The following is a 24,489-nucleotide window of genomic DNA, read 5'->3' as shown; positions in this document are numbered from 1 at the left end:
CATTATCAATCACAATATACTTCAAATTATAGATGCATTAAAAAAAGATGATACTGACAAAATAAATACAAAATTGTATCAGTTTTTAATTAGATAGGTCCTTTCAATAACAGCTTCGCAGTGCAAAAACTCTTAATCCTTTGAAATGGGCTATTGTTTTACAGTAGGCCAAAAACAAATTTTAACTCTGTATCAGTTCTTGCTAGCATTATTAATAAGGTTGGATTTCTTCAAGGTTTCTTAAGATCTACACCATCTATATTTTAGTTTGAGGGTTATGTATGAAATGTTTTATCTCACTGTTTTTTTCTGCAGGAACTCTTTGGTTCCTTTGTCAATGTTATAATTATTATTTTATGTGTATTTATAACTTTAGATTTATTATTTGTTGTTGTAACAATCTATTTTGTTGAAAAAATGCTAACTTTAACACTAGTTTGTGCACAAAGAAACCTGCACATATGACATGCCAATAGAAGGTGTTTGGACTGAGAGCACTGTGCTGAGTGAGCCTTTATTACAATGACATAAATACAAGACAGGATACAGAGCCATAATCCTGTATGAGAGTTAAGAGTGAGAACCTTTGTTACTTTCACTTTTTAAAAGTATTTTAAAAATTGTCAAAACTGATATCATGCTTGCTCCAACTCATTTTTTTTTTTTTTTTTGTCGTAGTGATTCCTTTTGTCAGTTACACTTTTAACCATATGGCTCTAATACAGTTGTCTCTGCATTTTAATGATACATTTGGAGAAGGGCTCCAGAAACAGTATAAAACTTATATTTGGTATTGCATTCTGAATTTTAACTGTTGCCTTCTGGAGTTTTATGTGCTGTGAGGCTTGAGAGTCAATCTGGAAAATACATTTTCAGTTTTTTATAAACAGTAAGTTGATATGTTACATACACTGTAAATCAGTTTCTCTTGTTGGATATCATTTTAATAAATAGCATTGGTAATATAAACAAAATGTTAAAAGAAGATTGCCAGAAACAACGTATCTTAAGCACATGAATGGGCATAATTTACATTATGATTGTGTGTCACAAAAATCAGTTTGAAACAGACCATAGTAGAGATCTCTACATAGCATAGTAGTTCTTCGTGTACTTGGCCAAGTCAGCGTTACGCTCATTGTATTATTACAGGGAAAAAAGGAAATAATTTTTAAAATTTTTAATTATTTAATTAAAATGAACTGCAGGGAAGATGGTCCCTTAATGTGGACTTCTCTGGATAATGAGATCCCATACCTGTAGTAAAACGGCAGCAGAGATATGCGTTTATGCTTTTATTACTGAGTTTCATAGGCTTTTTTTGGGAATTGAATGACACAATTGCATCAGTCACAGTAGAAGCAGATCATCCTCTTGCAACCTCAATGGCACTGAAATTCTTGAATAAAAATGTTGCATTGAGGGGAAGAAACAATTTCACTTTTCCCACTTTTGGACCTAAGCGAGCACTATTACCTTTTTATATTCAAAAGCTCAAGTACACCATCTGATTATTCATAGACTTATGGATTTTTTTATGCTGAAGTTCTCTATGCCTGTGAAAATGGCCAAACTCTTGCTGGCATTAAAATTAAACTGAAGGAAGTACAAATAATTGCCACATATTCTTGTTACAAGAGTTTGTGGAAAATCCAATTTTTCAAGATTTATTATGCTTTAGCTAAAACTTGTCAAAATCATGTAGAAGTCAATGGCAGATGGTCCCTTTAACAATTGGAACATGGTTTTTACTTTCAGGATTTTCAAAAGTTGCACAATTCGAAATTTTTGCGAGATTTTGATGCTTATTTTTCTCACACTTTTTTCAAGAATAATTATTGGTATTAAGTGGATTCTGGTTTGGGAGTTTGGCCAAATTCTTTTTTAATAGAGTGAGAAAAAGTCAAGTTTTAATAAATAGGCCTCTTACTGTCCAACCCTTGTTTGACTGCAGGTCACTCTGTCAGACCACAGGCCAAAAAATCCCTTTTATTCAATTAAATACAACTCATAACCTATTTTAAAAATGAAGATCTTAAGCTCATAAATATGCCCCTGTGTGTTCTTTTCATACCACATTTCCCTGCATGCCATTTGAATGCTCTGGCTCTTTCTAGTGTATATGTATTCAAAATACAATTCAACAGTTTCAAACTAGGAAAGAATACTTTATTCTATAGCAGGGGGCCTCAACCTTTTTTACTCTTGAGCCAAATTCAACTGTAAACGGAGTTAGGGAGCCTACAGGAGGCTCTGTTTGGCAGCACATCTGTTTTTTATGCAATGAAAACTTGCCTCCAAGTCAAAATGTCAAAAACAAGTACCTGCTTAGGCCACAGGGAGCAAAATCCAAGAGCTTGTGAGCAATATGTTGCTCCTGAGCCTCTGTTTGTGACCATATTTCTATATTATAAAAAAGGCTACGTCTGTGTATCTATTTAAAGGGGAAACTCTATAAATACATTAATTAAACAAATGAAGGTTCTAATATTATTTTTACATGTAATTAAAAAGCAGTATATACTTAAACATTTTCATTTCTTTGGTTCTAACTGAAAAAATGTAGAAACAATGTAGTAAAGGTCAGTTCTCCTGTATGTCTATTAATCAGTTGGCTTTACTGTAGCATTTACTGTAGCTACAGAGTCAGAGCCAGGAGTGTAGAGAATATAAATCAGACACATAATGCTCTCAGTATCAATAACATTTACAACTTACTTAAAAATAATTGAACATTTTAAATCAATATGTATTTGAAAGTTGCATAGAATTGCATTTCCTTTCATTATGCAAAAAAAGGTGGATCCCCAATAAAACATTAGTTTAATGGTTTGGAGCAGATACATCTTCTTTCCTTTTGTGTATACGTCACCTGGAATCCCTGGTCCTTTTGCACAAAGTCTCTAAATAAAATGGGATCACATTGATTAGACAATCAATTTTAAGTGATTTTAAAGCCAATTTTGATTTTCCTAATAAGCATCCCAATTAGCATGCTAAGTTTCAAGTTTCTGTGTCATTCTACCTTCACACTGTAATCCACAGAACATTCTGACAAATATACCATATTTAGGATGTCACTGTTCCTTTAATCCAACATGGTGCAGTCATTTATGTAGTGCACTTTTTTTTAGTATAGTTGTTTTCAGATTGTTCACCATAAACAAGGGCTTTTTTCCATTGGTTTCCATAGTTTTTTTTTTTTAACCGTTTAAAGTTTAATGTTCGTGCCTCTGGTGTTTCAGTCTGGCAGCTCGGTGATCCAGCAGCATTCTGAACTGTTACACTTTGCTACATTTAATTGCTACAATTAGTTGATACATTTCTCAGCAGTATCTTTGGAATATTAGCAACTATTTTATCAATTCTAACAGCTGCCTTTACTGGAACTCCGGGATTCTGCTAAGCAGGGACAAAGATAACAAATCTATCCAATAAATGTATTAATTTAGAACAGTCAAAGAGTCGTTGACCCCACCTCCCACAAATAGAAAGTAATTAGAAAAGGTCTTTATGTCTGATGAACAATCTGGTGCTGTCTGTGATACAAAGGATTCGAAAATCAGTTGGTGGTGGAAACTGTGAGACTTGCACCATATGAAAGGATTTTTGTAAAGTATGAGTGCTGACTAAACTCTTGCTGGTGAACAATCTGAAACCAACTAAACTGAAAAGTGTTTGAAGATGAACAAACCCTTAAAAGTGAATTAGAACCCAACATATCTGTGTAACTGACCTGGTAATTGGAAGTTACAGGTAATTTAAATAATACAAATATAGCTATTTTCAACATAAATTGTATCCCCTAGATAACTAATTGATGTTGGGATTCTAGTATAGATCTATCTTTAGGTAACACTTAACAGCTTCTATTATTATTGTTATAGAGAGAAAATGTGATATTTGTTAATAAAAATTATTTTTAAGCCATGTTATAATGTCAACTCGATACTTTGCTTGTGGCAGTGGCTTAACTTTAGAGGCAGCAGACCCCATGGTTGCTGTGGGGCCCTGGGGAACAGGGGGGCCCGTGCGCAGGGTTAGCATCCCCTATAGTATTAAAATCCCCCCTCCTCGATGCTCTTCTCCTTTAAATTGATGTGAGACTCGACTAGCAGAGGGGGAAAAGAATACCGGACCCCTTCAATTTTTTTATTCGGCGCGAGGGAGGCTCGGTGCAGTCTTGTTTCGCTAATCATCCCAGTTTTATCATTTTAGAGCCGGATGAACAAATTCGTTACTTCATAAGAGTAGAATACACATTTTTTACACTTGAGCCAGATTCAACTGTAAATGGAGTTAGGGAGCAACACAAACAAGGGCTGTGATTGGCTATTTGTTAGCCCCTGTGTCAACTGGCAGCCTACAAGAGGCTCTGTTTGGCAGCACATCTGTTTTTTATGCAATGAAAACTTGCCTTCAAGCCAAAATGTCAAAAATAAGTATCTGCTTTAAGACCACGGGAGCAAAATCCAAGGGGTTGGTGAGCAACATGTTGCTCCTAAGCCACTGGTTGGGGATCACTGTTCTATAGTATAAAAAGGCTATGTCTGTGTATCTATTTAAAGGGGAATTCCACCTAATGAATTACACAATGAAAGAAAATATTCTAACAAACCTCTATATATACATTAATTAAACAAATGAAGTGTTCTAAAATAATTTTAAAAAGCTGTATATACTTAAACCTTTTCATTTCTTTGGTTCTGACTGAAAAAATGTAGAAACAATGTAGTGAAGGTCAGTTCTCCTGTATGTCTATTAATCAGCTGGCCTTACTGTAGCTACAGAGTCAGAGCCAGGAGTGTAGAGAATATAAATCATGTTTTGCATGTTTTAATCTGTGATTTTCTAATGAAGGGAGTACAAGGAAAATGTGAAAAAAGTTGACGAAGGTATCAAAGAAATGGCTTTACTGTTTGAAGACTTTTATGGAAATGATGACAAAACAGCTTATATCTTCACCTCTGACCATGGGATGACAGACTGGGGTACGGGTATTCAGTTTTTTACTTTCTAACGTATTTTCACATCTTTCACAACTGTTGGTATTGTGGCCTTTTACAAAACTTTATTGCAAGCCAGTCATCCAAGTGGTTATAGTGCATACATCAAAATATGGATGTAGTTGTTGTTATAACATTCACTCAAATTGAATATGGGTTTAATACACTGTAATTGTACAATTGTAAACTCTCCCAGCGGTTGCTCATCATCTCTTGTATTATTCCCCTATAGTACAGTATAACATGGATGTTACTGGCATCTTTCTACAAGGAACCACTTCTGTTACATAGTGTAATTACCTGCAAGTTTATAAAAAAATGCTTATATACTATACATGAAGGTTGCACTGTACAGTGAGAGGGAAATCTCTACCTCTAACACTCCAGCAATGGAATATATGGGATTTATACCAGAAAAAAAACATAAAAACATGTAAACGTCTGGCAAAGTCTAAAGAGGTCATTAGGTAGTCAGCTGAAGACAGAGAACATATTGAGCATTATGCTTTTATTGAAGGAACTCCATAAGATATGGAATATGGACTGTTTTATGGTGGGTGGTATGTGAACATTGACATTGAGCAAGATGTATGGAAAGCAGGGTGTGATAGGCAGTGTTGATGGTTATAGGTGGTTGCAGGGGAAGGCAATAATACTTTTTCATTATTCTTCTTATAATTTTTTATATGTTTTAATCCACAGTGCAGTGCTGGAGTGGCTTATGTTATAGGTTTATTTAACAAATAAAAAAATTTGAATTTAAAATATATTGGTAGTTGATTTGTATTTTTTTTTTGTTTTCAGGATCTCATGGAGCTGGACACCCATCTGAGACTTTGACACCTTTAGTTGCTTGGGGAGCTGGGGTACATTATCCAAGGAAAGTTCAAGAACAATATGAACAAGATTCAAAAGGTAAGTAGTTATCAAGATTTGATGGTTAACGAAACACAAAACAAACTTTTGACATAAGATGTAAATAAGTAGTTACAGTGACTCACAATTTTTGAAACATTTCATAACAGTTCTGTCGTAAAATAACAGGTATTACACAAGGTATTTTAGCTTACCGTATATACTCGAGTATAAGCCGACCCGAGTATAAGCCGAGGTACCTAATTTTACCTACAAAACCTGGGGAAACTTATTGACTCGAGTATAAGCCTAGGGTGAGAAATTTAGGGTAAGTTTCCCTATATTTTCCTAAATAACAGATAGCTAGAATCTCAGCTGCCATAAAGCAGGGCAGGACTGCTGCTTACAATGGGGATCAGATAGGATTTGTGCAGCCACTGGGAGAGAATGCTCTGTTATACAGATAGCTAGAATCTCAGCTGCCATAAAGCAGGACAGGACTGCTGCTTACAATGGGGATCAGATAGGATCTGTGCAGCTACTGGGACAGAATGTTCTGTTATACAGATAGCTAGAATCTCAGCTGCCATAAAGCAGGACAGGACTGCTGCTTACAATCGGGATCAGAGAGGATCTGTGCAGTCACTGGGACAGAATGTTCTGTTATACAGATAGCTAGAATCTCAGCTGCCATAAAGCAGGGCAGGACTGCTGCTTACAATGGGGATCAGATAGGATTTGTGCAGCCACTGGGAGAGAATGCTCTGTTATACAGATACGGTAGCTAGAATCTCAGCTGCCATAAAGCAGGGCAGGAATGCTGCTTATAATTAGGATCAGATAGGATCTGTGAAGCCACTGGGACAGAATGCTCCCCAACTAAATAGCAATACATGCTGAAGATGAGCACAGTTAGTTCTCTGAAAGATTTGTGATTTTTTTTTCCATAGCAATGGTATAAGCAGAAATACAGGACAAAAATAAATAAGCAATGCCATCTAACACTGCAATACACCTGCACGCTGATCACAAATGTCCACTTCTTGCAGTAAACATTCCAGATTATGTTGCATACAAGCTATATCACTGTCAGACAATAATGGAGTGTTTCAATGATCGGCTAATAATGACAGATACGTTCCTGACACAGTAAATACTTTAGCACAGGAAGTGGTGCTGAGTCGTAAAAACTTCAGTCTGAGAAAAAGCACAAATTACATCCCAGCGAGAGTAAGCCAAAGGGCAATAAAAAAAAAAGCTACTTACAAATCAGAGGGTGTTTGCTGGGTTAAACCATTATTATTGCTGACAGAGCAGCTACTAAGGGAGGGGGAAAGCACCCCCCCGCTCATAAATGTGATCGCCCGTGCCTCTGAGCCTGCTATTCACGCACGCACGGAGTATTGAAGAATGTGGGAGGGGATACAGGCAGGGACGGTCAGTCCGGTCTCTCTCCTTCCGTATCCAGTGACGTGGAGACTAGGGAGGGGGGACGTGATGTGGGCAGGTAAGAAATCATGCTTACTTACTTAGCCTGTCTGCTGAGCAATTGTGTTGCTTGTGCAATGGTGACTCTGCGCATTTGCTGTCTGACTCGAGTATAAGCCGAGGTCGACTTTTTCAGCACATTTTTGGTGCTGAAAAACTCGGCTTATACTCGAGTATATACGGTATTCAGTTTTTTTAGCTCATTGATTTTTTCCAGACCATAAAAGCTTAGGAAATTATTCATCTTAACTTGCAGCAAAAGTTATGTCTATCAACAATTATTATTTTTGATTATATTTAATTCAAATAGCTGACTTTTATTTATTCAAATTTTTAACCAACATTTTTTACCATCTTTAACCAAAGTCAATAATAAAGTTTTGTGGGATGCATTCATTGATGCATAATGTCATGGACATTTCTGTGTAAGCTTACCAGTAAGAAGTGGTCCCAATACCTGTGCAGTGCACACTACCAGTTTGGAAAACCAGAATTGATAGGACTAAATGTATCATTCTTTATGGCGTTCTGGGAGTTTTTTGATTTCTTGCAAGCATAGATTCTGAGGTGTGAGCTATCATCAAGGCTGGTATCTGGTAGGAACAACTTTCCGAAAGCTGCATTTTCCAGGCCCCAGCATAAATACTTGTAGATGAAGGCCTCTTCTGCACCAGAATAACAAACCTCTGTTATTTTATTATCTGCAGTAGCATATATATAACTTTTTTGTATGCGTACATGTGGCAGTAGGAACAGGTTGTTGGGGGAGAGTCTGTTACAGGAGTTGTTGGGAGGGAGAAACAGTACTTATTTTGGAGCGGTTCTGATTTATTTCAAACAGGCCCCAAAAAAATTATTTAATTTAGCTGTGATGTACTATTTTGGGCCATACCATATACCATATGCCATTCTGACTCTTCAGTAACCAAAGGATATTTTCCCTATAATGACCATTTTATTTTTCTAAACCTTTGTACATTGGACATCAGTTTGCCTATTTAGAACTTTGTGTGTCGGGCTTTAAAAAACTCCAGGGTGCTGCGGATTCATCATAAATAACCTCTCTTGACTTGTCTGGATACATAACTTAGCATCTGATATAGCAAGTAGCTTATATGAGACATTTCTGAAAATTGAGTTTTAGGTTTACCTCACCTTAGAGTTTGTTTTTTGCTGATTTCCTCCACATACAGGTTTATAGTTACTTTTATTAGTTTATGGTAAAACTCTTTAATGTGACCCTATGAATTGGTGTTCACGTGGATATTTGGTAATTGCAGTGATGGCTTGCTAAATATGCTAAAGATAACATTCTTTATGTAAGGAAGGTTTCTGTTTATTTATAAATGACTACTTTTATTAATGATGGTTTGCTACATGCATTGCTAAACGTTCTGTCCTACTTCTATCTTTCAGCTTGGAAGCTAGAACATTTGAAGAGAATTGATGTTAACCAGGTACATTTAAGCTTTTTGGCATAATGATTTAGTAGAAATAATTTGTATGCACTTTACTAAGTCTGGCATAATATGTACCGGGCTTTCCCAACATGCATCTGTATAGTTAATGTTGCAGTGCTGTAGAATGTCAAATTCAGCATTGTGATTTATGTAGTTAACCTGTCTTAACCCCATCAATAAAACATTATGCAAATATTAAAAAAATGTTCCCTGCCCTAATCAAACAGGACCTGTCCTGGGGTAATGATACTGCAGGACTAGTCTTAGGGGGTGTGAAAAAGATGCACTAATAGGACAGAATACATGGTGTCCACAATGGACACTGGAAAAACTGGTGTATTTGTTTAGAAACACAGCTATAGTTTATATAAACAAGCTGCTGTGTAGCAATGGGGGCAGCTATTCAAGCACAGGATACATAGTAGATGATAGAGAAGTTCTGAAGACTGTGTACTACTGAGCTTATCTGTTACCTGCTGTTTATTCTGTGCCCTTTCTCTTTTTTTCCAGCTTATATGATTGTCCCATGGCTACATAATGGCTTGTTTATATAAACTATCGTTAAAGGGGTCCCGACCCAAAAACATAATTCAAAATCCAGCCGCAGGGTTTGCTTCCTCTGTAGTTACGCCCCAGTTGTTTGTGCACCAGCATGGGGGACCAGATGTTCATCCCCATGCACTGGTTACACAATTAAATGGTAAAGAGAGAGGGGGAATGTGTGGTGAGCAGTGACATCTAGCGCTGAATGGAAAGTGAAAGTAATGGTCTGCCCCGCCTCTATGCCTAAGGCATAGAGGAGGGGCAGACAATATTTGATTGACAGCTGAGATTTTTAAATGAGCTTACGACAGCTTATAGCTAATAGAAATAGGATTTCATGTTTAATTTGAAAAGGACTTTTATTATACAGATTTTTGTGTCTGGGTGACAAGTACACTTTAAAGTGATAATGACACAAAAAATTCTCTTTTCAAAATATTAATCTACATTCAAAGTTACCTATAGGTCATGTTGATCGTTTTTCACTGATAGTTCTGCTTTTGTAAGTAATTGTCACTTGAAGTTCCTAAACCTGACTGTTTTGCCAACCTGACTGTCACTTAACCTGTCAGTTACAGTTTCTAACAGACTACCGCTGCACAAATAGGGCAGCCCCCTCATAGAGGAACAGGGTAGTAAGAAAGGTAATGTAAAAGCATCAGGCAAATACTTTTATGGCAAAATTATTATAACATTCAAAGGCAATGTTAGGATAGATAAAAAAAGGTTATTTTCTGACGTCAGTATCTCTTTAAGTTTCTGAAGCAAATACACCAGTTTTCACCAATGCAGTGCAACAGTACATTATATTTTTATTACTTTAAAACTCTTTCATTTTTTGGTGTTACAGTAAAGACAGGTCTGTAATTCAGTTGTCTTGTTTTACACTGTGTCAACTGTCTGAGCCACCAGGGCAGAGAAAAAACAGGGACAGACAAACACTGCTTTTAGTAGCTTTACATACAGTATATGAATAACTGAAAAACCACATATAATTTGTTATAAACTGGATATTGCAAAGTTGCTTAGAATTATGTTTTCTTTTATTAGGCATAACATAGTTTTGGGGTTGACATTCCCTTTAATAAAAGCAAGCTATATTTTGTATGCCTGTCTTTAAATTGGCAGTATCACATTTAATCCTGTTACAAACATTGACATAATTATGCTTTTTGTCTACAAGTAAACAAGCTATAATAGTAATAATAATAATAGATCTGGCAGCATCAGTTCTATTGTCCTGTTTCTTTTCATTATGAAACAAAACTCAACACATCATTAGCTATTGTCATCACCCGATATGTCCTTGCTACTCCATGTCTCTGCTAATAAGAAAACCTTGCCAGCAGTGTGTAGTTGTCATAAGGAACAAGGGCATCTGTTACATGCTAACACAGACAACCCACTCACCTGCAAGCATCAGTTTGCTTTTCATCTGTTTCCATTTCAAAGATTTTTATGGCTTAATTTTGTAGATTGTGTTTGCTGTAATCAATTTTATACAGCCTTATTTAAATATCTTGTATAGTATTTGTAACCAAGATTCCTGACATTTTGCTAAATGGTTATCTGGTTCTTATTATTGAAGGAGCACCATCATGAAAACAGTGTGTAATGTATTGTGCAAAAATGCTAGAAATATTCATTTGTTTCTGCTAACAATATATGTCCAGCAGTCATGAAAGAGTCTTCTTTGAGATATCATTTGAGATTCATTGAGAAATCGTGGCAATATTAATGATCCCTTACTAGAAACTCTTGATGTGTGGTATAAACTAAAAAAAATAAAGAGCCAAGCATTTAAGGGAGGCAGAAAGAAAGTGTGGATCCAGACTAATGTTTACATATCATGGAATGCTCATTGGCCATTTCTACAGTAATCTTAAATGCATTTATGAGGTTGAGGATAAACTGATTATCTATTTTCTGTAGAAATTATACTGGCACAACTAGCATTAATATGCCTGTTTATTCATGCTCGTGTATGCCCGTCCCCATTTTCTTTTGGTCACTCTCTCACAATATATACCGGTATATATATTCACAAACATACGTGTCCAGACTGAGATTCAAAATAGACCCTGCCATTTTAAGTACACATAAACCCAAATAGTCCCCACAGGTCCAATAAATAGTGTCTAATATGGCATCTTAGAGCCCCTCTGGCTTCAATTTTGTATTTTAACATGGCTGGGCAGTTGACATTTTACTTTGTTTTTGCAGGCTGACGTGGCACCATTGATGGCATCATTAATTGGAATTCCATACCCCCTGAATTCTGTGGTAATGTTTTGCATGCCATTCTGTTAAGGGTGGTTCAACTTTGAGGTAACTTTTAGTATGTTATAGAATGTCCAGTTCCAATCAATCTTGCAATTGGTATTCATTATTTATATTTTATAGTTTTGAGTTATTTGCCTTTTCCTGTCTCTACCGCTTTCAAATGGGTGTCAGTGACCCCATCTAAAAAATAAATGTTCTATAAGGCTTCAAATGTATTTGCTACTGTATTGCTACTTTTTACTCCACATCTTTCTATTCAGGCCCTGTCCAGATTCCATTCTCATATTCAAATCATTGCATGCTTGCTATGGAAATTTGGACCCTAGCAACCAGATTGCTGAAATTGCAAACTGGAGAGCCTCTGGGTAAAAAACTAAATAGCTATAAAAAAACCCACAAATAATAAAAAATTAAAACCAATTGCAAATTGTATCAGAATATGACTCTCTACATCATACCAAAGGCGAATTTAAAGGTGAACAAACACTTAAACAAGCTAGGTATTTATGTTACTGGTCCCATATTGGTATTCTGGGAATGTCTTGTTGCAACAAAGCAGTAAGAGGCACATTAAAAGTGTATTTCTTTCTATCAAGTATCCTGAGTTATATGTGACATTCCCCCTCCAACTACATGTATATCACACTTATATGATGATATGTACAGTAGGTATGAATTGTACCCTTGTACAGTACTGTGGAAAATCATAATTTGCAGATAAGTTTGTATTGTGAAATATGTATAACTACCTCAATGAATCAATATATTTCAGCATTGGAAAAACACGTAGTAGACGGCAATCCTGTAGTTTAAACATATTTTTTAATCTTGTGTTTCATAAAAGATTATACTAGCTGTTTGATCTTCTGAGAATTCATTGAATTATTATTTTTAGTTGTGTTATCTTTTGACTTGTAGGGTGTCCTTCCTGTGGCATACCTTAATAACAGTGAACTATTCAGAGCAGAGAGCATGCTTACCAATGCACTTCAGATACTGGAGCAGTTCAAGGTAAGCACATTGAAGTGAGCAGTAAGAACCACAGTAAAGATTGATTCTATAAAGTGTGTATGTTTGAAAATAATGCAGTCCTGTGCTACATAGCATGATATACAGTTGGGGGATTCATAGGTTGACTACAAAGGTACTATGTAAAATAGATTTTGAATTTATTGTTCTGCTATATATTCTGCTGCTCTTTGTTGGCAAAGATAACCTTTCAGATTTATAAAACACTTAGGCTTAAAGTTTCAAAATAAGAAATTGCAGCAGGTTGCACATATTGCTCTTATCTGTGTTCAACAGCATCAACAAATGCCAATTGTTTTATACTGTAATTAATTTTTGCTTCTGTAGGTGCCATTGGGTTTGTTTTCATTCATGTGTGTTTCCTTACATATCCTGGTTTAAAACTTCAAGTTGCTATATAGGAAAACTAGACTGTAAGACTTAGGGATATTTCACATGGGGTTCTCTTCTCCTATGGACAGCAAAAGCTCCTGATAATTTATTTGTCCTGAAACCAATGTAAATCTCTACTGGTAAAACATATAAATTGTGAAATTCCTCAAAGTTGCCTTCCAAGGCAATTATGCATGATCACAGGATTGATGTTTTATTATCAGAGGATATTTTTTTCAGGTGCTTTGTTGCCCACTGGAAAGAGGATTTCACCCATGTTAATATGTGGTGGATTTTCACTCAGTCACAGAACCCTGTACCAATACCCCTTGGTGTATTGATAAAGCACAGAGTTTGCTTGATCATATTTTACATACTTTATAGGAGCATTTAATGGAAAACAACCTTTTTTTAAAACTTAAACTTTTAAATTTTAATTATTAAAGCTGGTGTTCTGTATTTACCCAGGTAAAGATGGCACAGAAAAAAGAAACCACCCTTTCCTTTCTTTTTTCCCCGTTTAGGTAAGTAAAGTTTTCTACTGCAAGGGATTTTTATTTTTACAATTAACAGTCTTGATAAATGTTTGTCTGTTGTAGCCAAAGTAGCATCTCTGTGTTGTAATACTGTTAGATGATCGGACTTCTGAACTGGTTTGTTGCAGCCCTGGGAAATGCTGGTGCCCTACACTGAAATAAGATCTGATCACCTTTTAAAAAGGTCACTTATAAAAGCAGTTTAATGCTGAACATATGTATTGTAAACTGAGACATATGTTAAATTGTGCTTACCTAAATTATGCTCTATATGTGATGATATCAACTTGTCTGCACATTGCTGGTACATGTGTCTTTATAGCCTCCTACACACCTAGTCAGTTATTGCTCAGGATCTGCTTTTTAGATTAGTTGAGTTCAGGAAAGTTGAATAAAATATAACAATGCATTCAAATTAAGCTTACATCCCAACAACTAACCGCCAAAAAATAAGTAGTAAATGTCTCATGCATTATAGCACTCCATTAAGCAGTCATGTGGTGTTTTCTGTTATTCTGGGCAAAAAGCATTCCTGAGAGGAAACTTAACAGCTCCAAACAATGTTAGCTCCTCATCAGCCACATTCATATTTAAAAAATTGTAGATGTATTAGACACAAATAATTGTCAACAAAGAGGAGCAACATGCTATTTTAGGTTTTTTAACTATTTACATAATAGATATACGAACTTTAAATTGGCTAAGACTAAAGAAAGTAGCTTCTCCATGTTATCTGCAAGCTAACTAGAAGCAATGCAGTGGGATATGTATACGATATTATATCTGTGTATGACCCACTGTCAACTGCTAGCGCTATCTATGAAACCTCTGTCCTCCTTTCACTATAAAATGTTTAGGCTCAGATTTGTGGTCAGGCCAAATAAGTCTGGGCCTAGGTCATCAGAGGTCTGGGGGCCTGCTGGCTGCACTAGGTGGAGGATTTTGGCAGACAGTCTCCTGCCCAGTCATTGCAAAGAGCGGGTGGTAACAGTGGTGGCTGGAGGGTCATGCGCAGCTGGAGAATGTGCGGGCAGGGGGGCGGGTGGTGGAGCAAGCAGCCGGGCTGCCTAGTGGTGCACAATTTTTAAATCCAGTCCAGAAAACATTGAGATAATGTACATTCAAACAGAGCAGCAAGCAGGAGTCTGTCCTGTAATTTCACGCAAAAGTCTTTTGGATGTATCACACATAACAAAGATATATTGTTCTTCTGTGTCTAATAAATGGATTTTATGTTCTTTATATCTCTGTGTTTAACAAAATTTTTATTTTTTTGATTATTGGCTTATATAATGCATATATTTCTTTCACTGCCAGGGATTGTATTGAGAATTTAGAACATGAGCTGCACGTGTCACAGAAAAACTACTATAGTTATTTCAGAATGTTTTGTAAGCTTGTAATTCATATGAAAAACTGAACAAAATTCAGCCAACAGTAAGGGGGAATGTAATAAAAGCTCAGAGAAATAGAGTTTTGCACTGATACAAACTATAAAATCACAATCTTTCTTCCACTGTCAGAAGGGGTCACCTAACAGTTTCCGGGTTTGCAAAACCAATAAATTCCCACAAAGGAAAATGCATACTTTTTACTTTTTCCATTACCGACTTTTATTATATTCCCCCATTAAAAAACAAATGATAATTTCCCTTGAAATTTTGGACCTTATTTATCAATGTCCGTATGTCCAAGTATTTTATTAAAAACAGTCCGATCAAACTAGAATCTAGATTGGACTTTATTTATTATTAAAAAATCACAATTTAATCAGATAGGGGACAACTGCTGACATTTTTTTGGGGGTTTTTCCTGAATAGCCAGAATTTTTCATATTTTTGCCAGAAAAGTCCAAAACAGTTGGATTTGACACCTTGTGGTGCTGTCTATTACTACACCATTAACCACAACTTTCTGATATCACATATTAATAACAATCACAGTTTTTGTTGTATGTTAAACAGTATTATGGAATCTAGCATTATTGAGGATAGTTAGTATTTTCCAATTATCCAATCAAATTGACAGCAATGTTCCACTGGATTGTATTCATTCCTTGGCATAGACCAAGTTTGATCATTTTATGGTTTTGCTTATAATATGTTTGAATAATAATAATGTGTACTCATTCTGGGGCTCGTTTTCTAGAAATAAAGCATACTTACCCATTAAAGTTGTAATATTTATGATATGGGACATTTTTTGTACATATATTGCTAGTGCTACTTGACCATCTAATGGACCACAGTACATGAGAGACAGATGCATTTTATGACATGTCTGATATATGTATTACATTTAACCATGTTTCATCTTACAATTTATGAAACAAAAAACAACGTTTGTACACATTCCCTGAATGACATCAATATTGGCTTCATTAGCTGCTAAATGGTCAAGAATCAACCTCTGTTAGACATGCTACATTTCACTTTTAGGTGGTATACATTTTTTCCTTTCTAAAAAAATGTGAACATACAGGGCAAGTACCTATCTTAAGCATTTTTTTTAATATAATTTTCCAACAATTTTTATTTGATAATGGCAGCATCTTATCATTTTGCCCAAGTGACAGTACAGGTATGGGACCTGTTATCCAGAATGCTCGGGACCTGGGGTTTTTCCGGATAACGGATCTTTCTGTAATTTGGAGCTTAATACCCTAAGTATACTAGACAATCATGTAAACATTAAATACACCCAATAGACTTTTTTTGCTTCTAATAAGGATTAATTATATCTTAATTTGGATCAAGTACAAGGTACTGTTTTATTTTTACAGAGAACAAAGGAAATAATTTTTAAAGATCTGGATTATTTGGATAAAATGGAGTCTATGTGAGACAGCCTTTCTGTAATTCTTAGCTTTCTAGATAATGGGTTTCTGGATAACGGATCCCATACCTAAAGTAATTTAAACAACTGAGATTTTGGTGATTCTAAGTCTGTATTCGCCATATATTGTGGGAGTTATTTACTAAAACTTTTTTCTTCATATTTTACCAGACACAAACTCGACCTAACTCCCATCCACGAATTTGATTTATTTACTAATATTTCAGGTAGAAAAAATCTGTTAAAATGTTTTTTTCTAGTTGACAACAAAAAAACTCCAACAATTTAAGCTTCATTTAGAATTGGACTACTTTATTGACTTGCCACTCTAAATTTTTTAGAGAAGAAAACAGCGTCAAACCCCCAAAAATTCGTGAACGTTTTAGATTTAGAGTGTTTTCAGATCCAGACTTTTAGTAGCTTTCGGGCATATTATAATATGAACAATTATAGTGTTTTTTTTCTCTAAAGAAAAAATTGAATAAATAACCCCCCTAGAAATGCAATCTGGTCGATAGACCTTCACTAATATAACAGTTAGGGTTATGGCATACGCTGTGCTTGTGGTCTGGCACAGTGTCGGACTGGCCCACTGGGATACCAGGAAATCTCCCGGTGGGCCAGATGTCAGTGGGCCTCTAACCATTTGGTCTATTTCATGGTCATTCCCTATTTATTTATAGGAAAAAAGAGGCTTAATAATCGAAGAATAGAGTATAGTATGTAGAGATAAAAGACTAGGAGAATAAAGAGGTTGAGTGGGGAGAGGAGGAATAATAGTTTGGAAAGTGGGCCCACGGTCTAAGGTTTTCTGGTGGGCCCCATGCATCCCAGTCCGACACTGGTCTGGCACGTGGTTTTTGCAGCATTCTATGGGGGTGAAAATTAGGGGGATTTAGCATCACATTTTAAGGTATGTAAAAATGCTGCTTTCAATGCACCTTAAAGGGATACTGTCATGGGAAAAAAATTTTTTTCAAAATGAATCAGTTAGTGCTGCTCCAGCAGAATTCAGCGCTGAAATCCATTTCTCAAAAGAGCAAACAAATTTTTTTTATATTCAATTTTAAAATCTGACATGGGGCTAGACATTTTGTCAATTTCCCAGCTGCCCCAGTCATGTGACTTGTGCCTGCACTTTTGGAGAGAAATGCTTTCTGGCAGGCTGCTGTTTTTCCTTCTCAATGTAACTGAATGTGTCTCAGTGGGACATGGGTTTTTACTATTGTGTGTTGTTCTTAGATCTACCAGGCAGCTGTTATCTTGTGTTAGGGAGCTGCTTTCTGGTTACCTTCCCATTGTTCTTTTGTTTGGCTGCTGGGGGGGGGGAGGGAGGGGGTGATATCACTCCAACTTGCAGTACAGCAGTTAAAAGTGATTGAAGTTTATCAGAGCACAAGTCACATGACTTGGGGCAGCTGGGAAATTGACAATATGTCTAGCCCCATGTCAGATTTCAAATTTGAATATAAAACAATCTGTTTTCTCTTTTGAGAAATAGATTTCAGAATTTTTTTTCCCCATGACAGTATCCCTTTAAAGAGCCCATGTGCTAGACAAGATTAATAATCAAACCAAAGGACCATAGTTTTAAAATATGTGATATGACAAACTGATTACCACTGTTTGAATTTGTCCTGTTAATTAAATAGGACCAAAGATAGATTAAATTTTTTAAATCTTAAATTATTAACATATGCCCCTCCAAGTGAAAAGTTGCTAAAAACCTGCTCAGCAGCTACCAATCTATAGCTCCACCCCCAATACTTCTTGTTTTAGCCAGTAAATTTGGATTTTGCTGACATTTTATTATAGACAAGTACAGGTATGGGATCTGTTATCTGGAAACTCGTTATCCATAAAGCTCCGAATTAGGGAATCACCATCTCCCATAGACTTCATCATAATGAAATAATCAAAATTTTTAAAAATGATTTCTTTTTTCTCTGTAATAATAAAAGAGTACCTTTTACTTGATCCCAACTAAGATATAATTAATACTTATTGGAGTCAAAATCAGTTTTTGGGGTTTATTTCATGTTTACATAACTTTCTAGTATACTTAAGGTATGAAGATCCAAATTATGGAAAGATCGTTATCTGGAAACCCCCAGGTCTCGAGCATTCTGGGCAATAGGTCCCATATATTAATGGGAGTTTATTACAATGAATACAGTATGAAACAGAAACATTAAACATCAGGCAGAAAAAATCACTAGTGGACCATATTCTTCTATTCTGCTTTTAAATGGCTTTAAATTGTTTGGACATTGAAAGTAATCCTTCAGCTTCCAGGCAGTAAGTTCAATTTTAAGAGTGCATGCCTGACTGACTCTATTACTTTTAAGCTGTTGGTTGGCCACACTGCGCATCATTTGCTAAGATAAGTTATAACCAAGACTTCATTGAAACAGCTGAGCCTGGAAAACGTGCCAGTCACTCTGCTATAAGAAAACTTTAATGTTGGGACTGATCATGCAGTTGCTTCATTGTTTACTGTCAGTGTGCCACAAAACTTTAGTTGACATATTGCACGGATAAATGTTAATAAAGATTGTAAACATCATCATGATGATGTATTCAAACTGGCAAATGAAAGGACTTCAGGTGTTAGGGTCTTTTTGATAGGATGCCTGCATGTCCCTTCCATATTAACATCATACAGAACAAGTGGCATACGTTCACATCATGGAGCTCATATTTTATTAATGTGACATCTACTTTTAGTGATGTTATCACAACATGTCTACATACTTCAGTGTTACAACGCCATGTTAAATTGAACCTTGTTGTCTGACATTGACAGTGTTCTGTATTTACATAAACATCATCCACATCTAGCAAAACAAATTTTCAGGTTTAAAAGCATGCCCACCTGCAGATTTTAATTCATGTCAATGGAAGCAGTGGAAGGCAGTGATGAACACAGAATACACTGAAAAGCATTGTTTCTGATTCTGTGCTTTAAAGGAACAGTAAAAATTGGTTTATAGGAATGACAATATAATGTACTGCTATCTGGCACTGGTGAAACAGGTGTGTTTGCCTCAGAAACACTACTATAATTTATATAAACAAGCTGCTGGTTATCCATGGAGGTAGGCAAGCACAGGATACATAATAGATAAGTTCTGAAGAATCCCATTGTATACTACAGAGCATATTTGTTAATTGCTGTGTGTCCTGTGCCTCCTTTTTCATCTTTGAATGACTGTTTGTCTGGCTAAAGAGCAGCTTGTTTGAATAAACCGTAGTAGAGTTTGTGAAGCAAATACACCAGTTGTACCAGTGCAGTGCAATCAGAACATTATATTTGAATTTCTTTAAAGGAGAACTAAATCCCCTAAATGTTGAATCCCCACTGCCCCCCTTCCCTGCCTCCCCTCTACACAGTCTTACCCCAGAATTCTGTCCCCTCTTGAAATAGGGAGCGCACATGCAGATTGAGCACAGCGGAGCTCACGGGCTCATCTTCTTTTCTTCTGTAATCTTCGTGTCTTCTTTCTCCCCTTCGGCAATTTCCGTCTCTCTCGGCGAGAATGCGCAGTTGTCGCGAACTGGAAAATTGCTCCAAATGCGCATGTGCCATTATGGTACTCACGTCACAAAGATTGCCAAAGAGAAGAAGATAGTGCCCGTGACCTCCACTGAGCTCACTCTGCATGTGCAGGGAAATTATTCTTTGGATCCCCCAAATGTTTAGAGGTTGACCTGTTTTGCCACTATTTATTGAAATTGTATATTACCTCCTGGGGCCCCCCCCCTGCAAGTGCGGAGTCTGCTTCCTCTGTAGTTACACCCCTGGGATCACTGCTTTAAGCCCCACCATTAGCACCCCCCAAAAAAGGGGGACAGAATTCTGGGGTAAGACTGTGCAGGGGGAGGCAGGAAGGGGGCCAACGGAGGGGGGCCAGTGGGGACTTAACATAGTTCTCCTTTAATAAACTTTAATTTTTTAGTGTTACTGTTCATTTAAGGCAGAGATCCCCACATTTTTCTTTTACCGTGAGCCACATTCGAATCTAAAAAGAGCTGGGGAGCAACACAGACATGAAAAATGTCCCAAGGGATGCCAAATAAGGGCTGTGATTGGATATTTTGTAGGGCCTATTTGGACTGGCAGCCAACAGGAGGCTCTGTTTGGCAGTACAACTGGTTCTTATCGTAACAATGTCATTATTAGGAACCTTGTGTAGTGAACGGTACCTTTGGATGCACAGGTGAACCCTGTTGGTTCCAGTGTTCACCGACGCCAGACTTAGCAGGAATGTAAACGAGATACCGGCTGGGATAAGTGAAGGCGTAGTCAGAGTAAGGGTTCAAGACAGAAGTCAAAACCAGGATATCAATAACCAGGATATACGCTTGAGCAGGAACAGATATACTGAAGCCTAGCTTGGGCACCTTCAAAATGGAGATTGGGCTTTTTAAAATAGATTTGGCGCCAAAGTTTGAAATCCGCGTCAACAAATGACGTCATGATGCTCAGGGTCAAAACGTGGACGTCCTTACGCTCAGCGTCAAATGCCAGCGACGTGGCACTGGCATCCATTCGCATTTGGTGACGTCGGTGCCGGACGCTTGCACCCCTTGAGATGACTGAATAAGAGGGCATTGTTTACAATCTAAAGTATTAGGGTACATCTGAGACATGAGGAAGATGAAAACATTTGGCACTTTATGATAAGTAATTTCTGATTAATCCTGATGCATTGAATATGCGTTACAGGTTTAGAGGGCAAGGGAGAGTTTGATAGCTTGTGATAGAATTCCAGAGATAGGCAGAAGCCAGAGAGAGGAAAAAATCGTATGAAGGGATGAAAGCAGAAGAGAATTAAAGGTCAGAAACAGAGCATAGGTTGCATGAAGGAGTGTATTTCGATATCAAAATTGAAATATAGGGAGAGGCTTTAAATGTTAGGGGATTATTTATTGAACCTCAGATTTTTCTGGTCCAGTTTTAAAGGGATAAAAACTAAAAAAAACTAACATTTTTAGACATGTATTATCCTGCAAAGCTGCTAAATACTCCAGCTGAAACCTGTTGAAGTCATGTAAAAGTCAATGGCAGATGTTTTTGTCTTCATGATGTTCAAAGCCGAATAATTGTATTAGTTGTATCTAAGCTTAGGTAAGGTTGTATATGGACAATTGTGCAGATGAAGTGACAGGATTTGGCAAGTGTTTGGATATGTCGTGTATAAGAAAGATAGGACTCTAGGAGGCAGTGTGCCTGTTAACTTGAGTGTAAAGCAGTGATGTTGACTGTGAGTGAAATCTGAAAGGCTAGATGTTGGGGTAAATATAATAAATTCTGTTTTCGAGAGATTCCATTTTAGGTGGTGCTGTGACATCCAAAAGGAGACAGCAGAAAGACAGTGTGTAGCTTCGGAAAGAACAGAAGGAGAGATGTCCAAGTAGACAGGTAGCTTAGGGTATTGTCAGCCCCAGGGTCGCCATTAGAAATCACAGAGCTCCGTACAACAAAATGTTCAGGGCCCCCTGTGTTCAGGGCCCCCTGAGCCCCGCCCACCCCAGCCCCCAAGCCCCACCCCAGATCCCGCCCACTCCACACTACAGTTAAAAGACCACATAGACGTCAGTGCTAATAAGGTAGTCCCCCCCCCACACACGTTATAAAAAGCTATTGATGGTCAGGCCCCCTTATAAGTTAAAAAAAACTGTGGTGCCAGGGCCCCCCATAAAAAAATAATTGGTGATCAGTGCCCTCCTACAAGTTAAAAAAAAATAATTGGTGATCAGGGCCCCACTACAAGTTAAAAAAAATAATTGGTGATCAGGGCCCCCTACAAGTTAAAAAAAAAAAAAATGGTGATTAGGGCCCCCTACAAGTTAAAAAAAAAAATATTTGCGACCAGGGCCCCCATAAAAGTTTTTTTTTAAAAAAACATCGGTTATCAGGGGCCCCCCTGCAAGTAAAAAAAGACTGAAACTTCAAATTTTGAAATGTTTTTTTTTGGCAACTTCGACCATCAACTACAAATTCGAATCGAATTATTCGAACGATTCAAACTAACAATCGTTCGACTATTCAACCATTCGATAGTCGAAGTACTGTCTCTTTAAAAAAAAAACTTCGACCCCCTAGTTCGCCACCTAAAACCTACCAAAGTCAATGTTAGCCTATGGGGAAGGTCCCCAAAGACTTTGCAATCTTTTTTTGGTCGAAGAAAAATCACTCGACCGATGGATTAAAATCCTTCGAAGGATTTAATCGTTCGATTGAATTGCGGTAAATCCTTCGACTTCGATATTCGAAGCTGAAGGATTTAACTTCGACAGCAGAATATCGAGAGTTAATTAACCATAAGTAAATTTGCCCCTAAATGTTAGGCATTACTTCAGAGTTATAGCGCTTACCAGATGACCAGGTAATTTTTACCTTTTGTTTGCAGCAAGTTTATGTATACGCATACATAGCTTTTACTTTCCCACCGCTGGTCCCTTTCTGCTTCCTTTTTTTCCCACAGCTCCTAGTTCCCGTTCCATGTAGCGTTTAATAACAATAATTGTATTAGCCGAAAAGTAAACTGGCAGTAAAAACTGGTGAAATATTTGTAGACCTTGCAAAATATATTTGATATAATTAATTTTGGTTATAAAAGGGAAAAATGCCATCACTGTTATTGGCAGTCACTGTACTGCTGTGGATGTTGGATGCGCACCAGCTCAGTGCTGTAACATTATCAGTTATGTGTGGGCTTTTTCGTGTGCAGGCCTTTTCTTTTTGCCTTCATTAATCAAAGTGGCATATTAGGCAAGCCAGTTTGCATTTTCCTCTTCTTTCTCTGAAGAGCAGCTAGTGCTTTGGCTTTTAAAGGATTCATGTCCATATTAAACCACAGGCTTAAAGCAAAATTATATTTTATTTATTCTGTTTTTTAAGCCTATTTGTTTGTTTAAAGTGGACCTGTCACCCAGACACAAAAATCTGTATAATAAAAGTCCTTTTCAAATTAAACATGAAATCCAATTTCTATTTTTTATTAAAGCATTCATAGCTGTTGTAAGCTCATTTAAAAATCTCAGCTGTCAATCAAATATTGTCGCCACTCCTCTATGCCCGTGGCATAGAGGCAGGGCAGACAATTACTTTCACTTTCCATTCAGCACTTCCTAGATGTCACTGCTTTCTACACATTCCCCCGTTCTCTTTACCATTTAATTGTGTAACCAGGACATGGGGGTGGACATCGGGCCCCCTATTCTGGTGCACAAACAAGATTCTGAGATGATGCAAGGCTTGTCTTAATAACAGTGTCCACAAAATGGCTGCTGCCTGTTTGCTATGAAATCCCAGACTGAAGGAAGCAAGATTCAAATAATTGATATAGTGTAATTAAAGTTAATTTTGCTTGACTAATGTGATAAAATAGTCATATGATAAAATAGGATTTTGAATCATTTTTTTGGGTGACGGGTCCCCTTTAACAGGTTCCAAACTAAGGCAAACTTACTCTTAGGCATTAATCTTGAGAGTTAATAAGACCTCACAGTTCTGTGGTGGTTTGAGAAATAAAGAGAGGTAAATATTGTTTTCTGATAAATACTCTGTTTTAAATATTTCTATACACTCATAAATAATGGACTTTTAGCAAATGCAAACAGATAGAGGACCTTAAAATAGTGTCCTGTGCTCATCCAATTTTTGAAACCTGCTACCCACATGGACCTGCTACCTGACATGACCCACAATTGCCTTTCCTGCAACCAAACCTGCTTCTTGCTGACCACCATTATATTTAGAAACATTATTAACATTATTATCTATGGCAACCAGTGCAGTTAGAATAATGATACAAATATCTGATTGGATACTATAGCTACTGAGTAAGAAAAAAATGTTTCTTTTGTTACTACACAGTCTTCTAAATTATAGAAACTTGAATTAAAGTAACTCTTTAAACAACAAATCACATATCATTAAAGAACCTTTTTCAGGCTTAAAGCATAATTGTCCACAAAAGGTGTGGTTAACATTTAGTTCCTAAATATTGGGGAGACCTGCTTATTTTTTCCAACTTATTAAAATAGTATATAACATACAGAATCCTATACCTG

At 36.7% G+C, this 24,489-nt stretch overlaps 1 protein-coding gene across 4 annotated transcripts in view; it reads left to right on the top strand.

The window, feature by feature from the left end:
• pign.S (phosphatidylinositol glycan anchor biosynthesis class N S homeolog) overlaps positions 1–24,489 on the top strand; it is a 151,821-nt gene that overhangs the window by 32,237 nt on the left and 95,095 nt on the right. For all 4 annotated transcript variants that reach the window (XM_041567654.1, XM_041567656.1, XM_041567655.1 and 1 more), the window contains 6 exons: positions 4,861–4,991; positions 5,811–5,921; positions 8,766–8,806; positions 11,576–11,635; positions 12,554–12,646; positions 13,505–13,560. In XM_041567654.1, the coding sequence (XP_041423588.1) occupies positions 4,861–4,991; positions 5,811–5,921; positions 8,766–8,806; positions 11,576–11,635; positions 12,554–12,646; positions 13,505–13,560 (492 nt within the window). The remainder of the gene's footprint in view (positions 1–4,860; positions 4,992–5,810; positions 5,922–8,765; positions 8,807–11,575; positions 11,636–12,553; positions 12,647–13,504; positions 13,561–24,489) is intronic.

The sequence above is a fragment of the Xenopus laevis genome, chromosome 6S, assembly GCF_017654675.1.
Source record: "Xenopus laevis strain J_2021 chromosome 6S, Xenopus_laevis_v10.1, whole genome shotgun sequence".
NCBI classification, from domain to species: domain Eukaryota; kingdom Metazoa; phylum Chordata; class Amphibia; order Anura; family Pipidae; genus Xenopus; species Xenopus laevis.
The sequence above is the reverse complement of the archived record's forward strand: the minus strand, read 5'-3'. Positions and strand labels throughout refer to the sequence as shown.